Source organism: Merops nubicus, unplaced genomic scaffold (assembly GCF_000691845.1).
Source record: "Merops nubicus isolate BGI_N331 unplaced genomic scaffold, ASM69184v1 scaffold40926, whole genome shotgun sequence".
NCBI lineage: Eukaryota > Metazoa > Chordata > Aves > Coraciiformes > Meropidae > Merops > Merops nubicus.
Genome location: NW_008615123.1, coordinates 69,283 through 80,155, shown reverse-complemented (window position 1 = coordinate 80,155; position 10,873 = coordinate 69,283). Strand labels below are relative to the sequence as shown.

The following is a 10,873-nucleotide window of genomic DNA, read 5'->3' as shown; positions in this document are numbered from 1 at the left end:
TCTTTCCCTCCTCCTCCCTTCCTCACTCTTTGGTTGAGCCTCTCAGATGTACTACCAACATGTTTTTGGCCCTTACGCCCTTCCTCAGATGAGGCTGCAGTTCACAAAGCCCAGAAAGAGGTAGTTTAGCCAATCAATAAGCAGGTAAGAACAGATGTCCTGGTATCTTTTTATATACATATATATATATATATAACAGATGTCCTGGTATCTTTTTATATACATATATATATATCTATATATCCATACCAGTGTCAGAAACACGGTTGGAGGATTTCCGTTGATAATCCTTTTCCACAAAGTTTGCAGGTTGCTCTTGACCAAGCTACTACCTGGTTCCATACCATGAGTTATTGATAGTCACACGATTTAAGGTCTGGTTTTGCCACCAGGGGCTCAGCATGCCAGGCACCTGCAGTTTCCTTTCTCCACATTTTCTCTGGAGGTAGCATTTGTTTGCTTCTTCTGGCACTGGAGACAAGAGGGAGTATCTAATATTTATCCTCTGGGAAACACCACTTGGCTGCAAGCAAAGTAGTTCTCTGAGCCAGGAGAAGTGCTCTCTCCATGTTATTCTTCTCGTGAATCTGAGTTTTTAATTAAGTGATTTTAATTATTAGCTCTAGGCTTCAAAAGAATTACAACCTCTAAACCAGGCAACTACAATAGGAAATTAATTAGGGTGAGGAGAGCAATACAACTATCATTTTACACTAGGCTCCTGAAAAAGGAGGTAACATTTCTTATTTTAATTTCCCTTTGATTTTCAGCTCTGTTACTCGGCAGTCCCTAAACCAGCAGGGTGTAGCTAAAGCCTCAGTGACATTCTGGGACAATAATTGCATTTATTGTTTTCCCTTTGCTTTCTAGTCCAAACCATATGTTTCTGCCTTTTCAGATTAGCCCTAGGCCCTGCTCTATCTGTGTTAAGGGCTTGTCTGCTGAGGGCAGGAGCCTGGATGGCTCCCACAGCAGCTATTCTGTACGGGAGGCAGCCGGTGTGCAGCGCTGGTTGTATTTCAGTGCGTGTCAGAGCTCATTGTGGTGCACCACTCCAGACAGACCTGCCATAAGGCTGCCAGCTGTGCAGGGGAAGCAGCTGTAGGCAATGGCACTGACAGGGTTTTCTCTCAAGTCTCCTTCTCGAGGCCTACCTGTCTACCAGTCAAGCCTGTTAATTTACTGTGGGTGCAGCTCCCTGCTTTGTATATCAACCATCTGATGTGTTAGCTATGTATATCTAAGTTTAAACTGATTTTTAGGGTATTATTCCCACATTAAATATGCTCTCTTTGCAGATTATGATTAAAAAATGGTTGATCCCTTGTCCTCTACCTCTAAGTAGTGCCATAGAGACTTTACAGGTAAAGTGCATGCTGTTTTGAAGTTCTTCTAATTTTATTCATAACTGTAATGCTTTTTTTACGTTAACACTTTCAGAATTACTTGTAATTTAAATTCCTTCTTTTCTTAATCATCACAGGAGCTAAAAAGTTTCATGTCTGTGGTTTGGGCTTATTCTTTCATTATGCCATTTTTTTTGCATGTGTGTCTTACAGGTTTCAAATTCTACTGGGGACTGTAAAGCAAAGCTCTTTCATCTTTCAAAAGAGGTAATATCTATTAACAACACACAAACTTAAAGGGGATGGTGGTTTTTAAAGAATTGGGCTTTAAACTTTATCCAGGGTAAGCTATTCTTCTGTAAAACTAGTTATATATAGGCTGCTGAAATATTTCCTATACCTGCTGCCAAACAGTACCCAGTCACACTCTTTTTTTTTTATATGAAAACTGGCTGTCCAAGTTAGCATTTATGAAAACATTCTGCAGATATGATCCAAGTTTGAAGCAGAACAGATGCAGCAGTGGTCAGCCTCACGATGGAGTCACATCAAGCCAACTCAGTATGCCCTCAACTGGAAGTCAATGCTGTTTGGCTCTGTGAGCACTTGTAGGTAAACTGCCTGGATCTAACCTTTTTTTTTTTTCTTACCTGAAGCTAATTCTTCAGGCTTAATGCAATCTCATGCATTTAATTGGATGTCAGCTTTGGTATTTGTTAATTAGTGTGGCATTTAAATCATGTCACCACCCATCAGGGCTTGCAGGGAGAGGAAGTATCATGTAGAACTCTAGTCTCTGAGGGGTGAAGAGAAAGGGGAAAAAGAGAAGAATAAATCTGGGACAGGCCTGTAGCGTAGTGGAATTTAGGAGGGACACGGTTGCATTTGTCTGAAAAAACAAAATCCACCCCCACCTTCCCAAGAAGAAAAGAAAAACAAAACCCCTAAAAAACAGCTTGGGGAATGCAAACATGAGACAAATCTTATCTGTAGATCAAAGAAGAAATTCTGCTTTGGCCAGAAACATTTACTGTGAGACTCTGGCCTTTTCTATGGCCCTTTTGTGCTTTAAGGAATCTTGGGACTGTTTCTACTTCTTTTTTTGATTTTAACTTTATCAATAGAAAGTGAGATATTTTTACCAGTATGGGCCTGATTGTGTCAGCACAAAAGTGTTTATTACAGTTCAGCTTATTCCACTTGGCAACTGAATTAAGCTATACTAGATGATTCATCTCTTCTATTATAAGTTTTTGGAATAATATACCACTAATTTTGTGGTTGCAACTTTAATTATATAACTGTCTTGAAACTTCAGATGCCAAAGCATGTTATATTTTCTGAATGCTGTTTGCAAATTTTTGTGAAGGAGCAATAAGAAAATAGTGAAGTCAGGATGAAGGAGGCAGTAGCTTGACAGGTAGCTATGGATATTAGAATTAAAAAACTTAGAAAATTTCATGAAAGATACACTAACTTGGGGGTAAATCCTACTCTGTTTACATAAGTACACAGCCTTAATATAGCTAAAAAAGAATCTTTCAGTGTTGGCTTATAGACTGAATAACCTCTGATCATTGAATACTAGTGGAAAAGGTCTTTTTTTTTTTTTTTGTGGAAGGATTCAGACACACTGTTCTGTGTTGTGGAGCTTTATCTCAAAGGATTAATGTGGAAAGTTTCGGTGCTCGAACTGAACTCTGAATTCATCCAGATGTTTTTCCAACTATCTGTAATAACAAACAACGTACAAGATGTTTTTCTTCTATTTTAGAGTGCTTATGCAATACCAACTATGGCCTTCTCTTTTCTGTGCCATACCTCAGTCTTACCCATCTATTGTGAGCTCCAGAGGTAATGTATGAAAGCACATGCAATATTAATATGTAGTAATAGTATTTCTGTCACATTTACCCTAAATTAATCTTGAATATTTTTTATCTTCAAGTCAGTGCCATCAAACAATACAAACTAAGTAGCTTTTGTGTTTTGGGGAAATGTACAGTTTTAGTCTGTACTGGCTTTTCCTCTCTTACAGGAGAGAAAAGTAGCAAATATGGCTCCCTCATCAATGTCAGTACAAAGTCCTGGCCTGAACAATCTGGAGAAAAAAGGTCATTTGCTAAGGTACTTACTAGTTAACTTTTATTGCTGTAACTGAGTCTGCATTTGGCCACATCTGATTCAGTGTTTTTCTGGATCCAGATTCTGTTCCTGGCTCTGAATATATATGTATATGATCCCATATAAATAAAAATTTTGATTTAAAAGATAACTCTGATATGTCTAAATTCTCTACAAGATGGGGACAATGTTAATTGTCTGCATGAATTATGCCCTTTAATTACAAGCTCAAAAATACTTGAAAAAAACCCTAAATATTACTGACAACACAGACCTCAGCAAATACTCTGTGGCTGTAAATTAAGATGATAACTTTCATATGAAGGGCAAGCTGCTATGTAGATTACATTGTTTAATAGTCCACAATAGATTAAGCAACACAAATTTTCTGGTGTTCTGGTTTGTTTTTTTTTTTTTCCATTTTAGTCCATCCAAAAGTAGAATGCAGAATGTAACCATCACAGGAATTGGTCTGAGTTTCCTAATTTACTTCCTGTCTGCTCTGTTTGGGTACCTGACATTTTATGGTAAGTGTGTTCTTCATGCGTTCTTTGGAATGGAGCCAAATAATAAATGATAAATGCATTCTTGTCTGGAATTCTTGAGGCCTGTTAGTGCATTGATACCCTTGAATCCTCAGAACTCTTGTTCCTGTGAAGACTTGAGAATGTGCCTAATGCTGAGTATTACCATACCACATAATTACAACATGTAATGTAGCCAAACTTTGCAGGGTCTATACCCTAAAATGCTATAGAACCAAGATACTGGTCCCTAAACTGTAGCTGATGGTCTGTTGATGCTCTCTAGTGCTATGTAATTAGATTGCCACTATATGTTGTACTGTCTAGTATTTTCACTTAAAAACTGGGAATGGATTTATCATGGTCTGTGAAAAATTTTGAGATCTGGTAACAGTCTGATTGTCCAACAAGTTTGAGAGGTGTGTTCTAAGCAGCATTTATCACTTGTAAACTCTGTGAGATCCCAGCACGTTTGTAGTCTTTAAGAAAGTAGCACTGAGGCTGTTGCCTTTCATGAGGGGAGTTTGACCCCCAGCAAGCTAGTCCTAATGTTAAGTAGGTGTGAGGGTTTGCAGCATGTTTTCCCTATCTTATATAGCTTGGATACAAAGCATTTAGGGCTTCTTTGTTTTGTTTTCTTATTTTTACATATTAATTGGAACTAACACTAGCTATTTCATTAGATACCTGCTGTAAGTGGAATAAAATTCCTATGAATCATCCAATTTAGGAAAGCTTTATTTTGAAGGATTGCACAGAGTAACTACCTCATGATGCCTTTGTTTACCTGTAATGTAAAGACAAACTAGAGACCTTGAAAAAAATTGACAGGGAACAGGAGAAAATTAGAAAGTCAGAATCAGAGAAAACACACATGTAGTTTTGTGTCTTGAGTGGAGGACAATGACAAAAGACTAGGAAATTATTTAAAAGGAAAAACTTTTGGTCTTCCTAGCACGTGCTTCTGGTCTTCAGTAATTTGTGTTGCCTGCAGTTCCTGAGCCATAGGTGATACCTGTCTAAAACATGAACTGAACCAAGAAATGCATGTTTCTTAGTGGTGTTGTCAACATTGTACTTAATGATGATTTAAATCTATCCTTTTGGTTACCAAACATAAAAGTAGGTGGGGTATGAGGCTTGTCTTACCAAACTCTCCAGACATCTTTCATTTTCCCTTACTGTAGAGTTTGTGGCAACGTGCTTCAATACCAGTTTAATAACTCTGCATTTGGACTTTTTAGTACTTCTGGGTATGGTTTTTTTAGTTGAATTTAACCATGGATGACTTTGTGTGTCTGGTATTCTTGCATTTCCCAGGTACACAGAAAATTTCAGGACCCTTATCTACACAGTGGCCTTTTTATAAAGGTCCATCATAACCTCGTCAGAAGTAGTTGAGTGTCTGTTTCATGTAGTCATTTTAGTATCCTGTCATATAATGTCAGTGTGATGTCTTTTCTAAGAAATGCCATTTGGCTCTGTGGATCCTGCTGGAGATTGGGGTGTGTTTTGCTCACATAGCATGCAGTGTCAACTTGAGTTGCCTCTGCATAGTGGTCTGTCTTCTGGAGTGGTTTCATACAATGCCATCACGTAGATGCATCACAGTCATCTATGAGGATTCTTCTGATGTCTTCAAAAAACTCAGCCTTCTTATTACATGATCACATGCTAACCTGTGCTTGGAATGAATAAAAATTACAAGGGACAGTAAGGCAGTAAGACAAAAGTGTTCTGATTAGGATCTTCTCCTTTCAGAGTGTTCTGTATTTCTTGATCATGGGGTTGAGATAATGTCTGACAAAGCACTAAGAATATTGGCTTTCAGCAGCTAATAATTTCAGATTTCTAGAGATTTTTGCACCTTTTTTCCCCCCAAGTAAAAGTGTATGTCTGACCATAACTGTCTCAAAATGTTCCTGTCATGCTCAGAATTCTTTGAAAAATTATATGGGGAGTCTTAAAACCCCTAATAGCATTTAGGCCACTATTACTGTTTCCTGACTGTCTCCCTGTGGTTTGTAGGAAAATATAATTTTGAGTGCCACTCTGGGAGTCTGAGAGATTGAACAGGCAGTGTGGGATAATCATCTGTCTCCAGATGAGATCTCAACATGAAGTTAAAAGAAAAAAAAAAGGGGGGAGGAGAAAAGTGAAAACCAGTAGTAGTCCTAGAAGCCATCTCAGTTCCTGTCCCCTTCACTGTCATTATTTCTTTGGGAGCCTTTGGAGGCTTTCAGGCTGCCTCACGGGGAACACTTCTGGTTTTCTGCAAGCCTGATTTCTTTAGTAACTTAGACTCAAGAGCCTAAAATGCTGGAACCAACAGTGAATGCCTGTAAAAGATTTTTTAATTCTTTTTTCCCTTGCAGGCTCTTTATTTTTTCTTTCTCCCTCTTTTTGGTTGTCTTGTTTAATTAAGTTATTTCTTTAAATAGAGAGAATCTGTTCCCTGTTCATAAAACTCCAGTCCGAGAAAATGTAAACCATTTTATTTTAAATTGAAAACAAAAAAAAAGAGCTCCCTGTTTGAAATGAGACATGCTTCATTTTTCTGTGGTTCAGATGGTTCATTCTGTTTTCTGTGAATTTGAAACTTTATATGATGACTAGAATTTGGAAATTTTGGTCCACTCTGAAGTCCAAAAAAAAAAAAAAGTCAGGGTAGCAGACAACTTTCAGGGCTCTGACTTTTGCTCTTAACTTAGTCAAAAGATTCACCTTAAAAGAGAAAAAGTCAAAGGTGAAGGATTCATCACTGATTTATCACTTTTTGCCCCACTTTTGCCTTGTATGATGGTGTGTTCATGGTGTATGGTACTATAGTCATAGGACAGTAAAGTTGGTTTTGCAAATCTAAATCTGCATAGGGGAAAAACCATTTGGTACAGGGAAAAAAGCCTCAGTTCTCAATATTTTTTTCTTGTTTGTTTTTTAAATAAGAAATAACTCCTATAGAAGTATAACTGGTGCTAGTTTTCCTTCTCCATGTCATCTAGCAGTACACTGCTAACTATAGCCAGTGAAAGCACATATTCTAGCACAATTTTGAGTGCTTCTTCCTTTAAATTGGTATTGCAGCTTTTTTGTCAAGTCATGAATTTTACCTTGCATATCACTTCATGTTTTTGGGGGGAAAAAAGAAAAGGAAATGCAATTCAGCCAATTTAGCAAAATTAGTTTGTTTCTGGCTTCTAGTTTAACTAAAAGAATCTAGTGTTGACTGTTTCATGCATAGAATAAGTTTTACAATATACTTGGCTTCATAATCACATCATCTTTCTTTTTACTGCTTTCTCCTTCATACTTAGTCTTCTCTTTCGGTAGCTTTGGCTTCAGCAGAGGCTCTACAGAGACTTGCCTCCTGAAGTTTTTCCAGTTTTTCTTGAGGTTATGTGTTCTAGTTTATCAGTAACAACAAAGTCTAAGTATCTGCAGCCCCCCTCCACTCCACATCAGTCACAAGCAAATTGATGGAGTTGAATGTAAATGTATTACGTGTTGCTAATTACCTTAGTTCTCAAATGATTAACAAAGCAGTTAATTTTTCTTGTTTTCAGACAAAGTGGACTCTGAATTGCTGCAGGGTTACAGCAGGTACCTGCCACATGATACTGTCATCATGACTGTTAAAGTAGCCATACTGTTGGCTGTGCTTTTGACAGTCCCTCTGATCCATTTCCCAGTAAGTACTCCTCAACGTTTTGAGGCTGGGGTAAGCAACAGTAACACTAATGCTTTGCAGACTGCAATATTTGAGTCACATCTAGCCTTGTGTACCTTACTCACTTGTCAAGTGATTGATCAAAGACCACATATTTGCATATGTTCCATGAGAGCTCCAAAATAACAACTAACCACTAAGCTAATTTGTGCTCTTGAGACAGATTTCAGATTAAAACTTGCCCACAGCATTGTTTCTAATTTAGAGAATTGAGAACTTCTAAAGTGTATTTAGTTTTTTTTTTTTTTTTTTTTGTCTTAAACTGAGTTTTGCTGACTTGGTTTTTCCTTTCTACATGCACGCACCCACACAGAAACACACTTACACTTGAAAATTCAATTTAATTGTAAATCAAAAACACATATTGACCTATTTCACTAGAAAACCCTATTTTGGTTTTTCAGTACCATGGCAGAACTGAAAATTCATTCAGTTAGGACAAAAGAAAAAATTGTGCATGCAAAGCTATGTTTATAGAAACAATGTACAGATTACATATCAGCTGGCAAGATGCTGACTTTGGCTACCAAGTATGCTCAAAGTGATGGGCATTGTGCCCCAGACCTTCTTTTGCCTGAGAAAAAAATAGTTCCTTAAGGCTAATTTAACTATTACTAGTTTGTTTGGGTTTTTTTGTTTTTTTTTTATTTTTAAAATGGTCTTTCACATCTGGAATGATGTAATATGAAATTGAGATAAGATTAAAATATGTGCATATATTTACCTGTGAAATGTTTCTCTCTGTGTTATGTAGGCAAGGAAAGCTGTGTTCATGGTATTTTTCTCTCATCCTCCTGTGTCATGGATTTGCCATATCCTTGTCACTTTAATGCTGAATACAGTTGTTGTTTTGTTTGCAATGTACGTGCCAGACATGAAAAGTGTATTTGGAGTAGTTGGTAAGTAGTGTTTGTTTTTTTTTTTTTTGTGGTGGTTGGGTAGGGTTTTTTTTTTTAAACTTTTCTTCAGAAAATACAGTATTATGATAAGCTAATATATTTAAATCTGACTCTAAATAAAATCTTACTTTCTGTTTTTTTAAGGTTCAACCACATCAACATGTTTGCTTTTTGTGTATCCTGGACTATTTTATCTTAAACTTAGCAGAGAAGACTTTCTATCACCACAGAAACTTGGGGTATGTTTTTTCCATGTGTGCTAATTATGTTTAAACAGGCTCATTTTAGATTTATCTTAATAGTCTGTAGAGCACATAATCCAAGGGGCAAAGTTCTTGTTTTCATTGCGGTTAACAAAATCTGTGAACATTTTCTTTTATCCTTCATGATAGCTCTAGTCTTTCTGAAACTCCTTCTTCACAAGAAATTTGTGCTTTGCAGTGTGTCCATGTGCTGGACTGTTGATCTGAGCACATGCTTTTCCCTATAGTTTTCAGATGTTGACTTCTAATCCAATTTCTCCTCAGTTTTTACGCGTTACTCTGATGTTGTCTGGGCAGCTGGGATAAAGCCAAACTGCAGTTCAGAAAAGCAGTGTTTATGCTTGTTTTCTACATAAGCCTTCTCAAAACCACCTTTGCCCTCACCTTCCTTTTTTTTTTTTAATCCTCTTTTGGTGTAGTAGGTTAAGTTCTAGTTGGAATTTGTGCAACCTGCTTTTTGTACTGTCTTCATTTTAACCACTGCTCAGCAGAGAAACTTAATGACAGTGGTTAAAATGCTGACTGTTTATATGTAGCCCTTCTGACATTCTTACAATTCATGGGGCTGCTCTTGTATTGACAAGATAGGGAATCTGAAAGCAAATCCAACAATAGTGCTCTTTGATCATGTGAAGTCTTGTGTAGATTCAACAGATTTGGGGCCTTGTTAGAAATCAGTAAGATACTGTCTCTTGAACTGTGGTTTTATTATCATCTGGCTATTTGAAGATGTAAAGAATCCATTGTAACTTCCAATTATGTTTTGAGTAAAATACAAGGTCAGTTTCTTAATTTGTTCAAAGTTGTAAAGAGCTCTGAGAGTTCCAATGAACCCATGCCAGAGCAGGCTTAGTTTATCTTCCATCTAAGCAGAGACTTTGTGTTTGAAAAAGAAGTAATTTGAAACATTAATTATTTTACATTAAACTATTTAAACCTGTTACTGCAGGGTCTTTCATCATTGATTATAAACCTTATCAATATAAAATGCTTAATTCAATAAACCATTAATTTTTGCTTTTCTTTCTTCACAGGCATGTGCACTGGTTATTTTTGGCTTATGTGCTGGCCTTCTCAGTTTAGTTCTAATAATTTTCAGTTGAATTGATCAGTAACACCCTATTGTCACTGTCTGAATTGAGCTCCAGAAGGACAGCAAGAACCAGAGATGAGTCAAAACTACTGTAAATGAATGCTGGACATCCTAAAGAAAACACTGACTGAAGCTATCTATGGAAGAAGCAATACTATTTTTCACTGTGTTAGTGATGGATGTTCCTTCCTAATCTTAAGTCACTCTCTTCAGTTATTAGACAATTAGTCTTTGCCATTCTAAAATATTAGTTTGTAATGATTTAATTATGATTTAAAAAGATCTCTTGAGAATTTCTGCAATTCAAAAATGGTTTAGTGCATGTGGTGAACAAAAGCAGAACCTTGAAAGAACTTCTTTCTGCAGACAATGACATGGATAGATACTCCATCAGTCGTGATGAGCATATCACGACGTGTGCATGCAGGGTAGTGCACACATTATCTCAAACCCCAAAGGACTTCTATTGCTTGAATCAGTCCCAAAATTGCAGCCAGTTTGTATTAAGAACTTCCTGATTCCAAATGTTTACCCTTATTTATCCTAACATGGAACGAGAAACCAACTGCCTTAGCCCAATTTAATGGGCACATCGTGATAATATTTGCTAATTGTTTTTTTTAATGCAGTTTTTATACCTCAGTGTACTTGAATCATACTGAAGTAATTTTGAAATTAGAAGGCTTTGCCCATCTAGCATAATAACTTTTAGTAGCGTTAGGAAATTTTTCCATTTTGCAGTTAATAATAGACATTTTTCAATTAATGTCTGCTTTTGATTATTATTCAATGTACCTCAGTATTCCTTCCAGCGAATGACTTTTTTCTTTTTCTCTTATTCCCTTTTTTACAAGTGTTTCATATTTGAAATAGAGTGTTTCTATATTTTATGTACTG

At 36.7% G+C, this 10,873-nt stretch overlaps 1 protein-coding gene across 1 annotated transcript in view; it reads left to right on the top strand.

Moving 5' to 3' along the window:
• Positions 1 to 10,037, top strand: part of SLC38A6 (solute carrier family 38, member 6) — a 23,781-nt gene extending 13,744 nt beyond the window's left edge. Inside the window, exons 6-13 of the mRNA XM_008942428.1 lie at positions 1,299 to 1,364; positions 1,560 to 1,613; positions 3,121 to 3,200; positions 3,897 to 3,997; positions 7,558 to 7,682; positions 8,476 to 8,620; positions 8,765 to 8,859; positions 9,918 to 10,037. Coding sequence (XP_008940676.1) covers positions 1,299 to 1,364; positions 1,560 to 1,613; positions 3,121 to 3,200; positions 3,897 to 3,997; positions 7,558 to 7,682; positions 8,476 to 8,620; positions 8,765 to 8,859; positions 9,918 to 9,986 — 735 coding nt within the window. The 3' untranslated portion in view covers positions 9,987 to 10,037. The remainder of the gene's footprint in view (positions 1 to 1,298; positions 1,365 to 1,559; positions 1,614 to 3,120; positions 3,201 to 3,896; positions 3,998 to 7,557; positions 7,683 to 8,475; positions 8,621 to 8,764; positions 8,860 to 9,917) is intronic.
• The last annotated feature ends 836 nt before the right edge of the window (positions 10,038 to 10,873 follow it).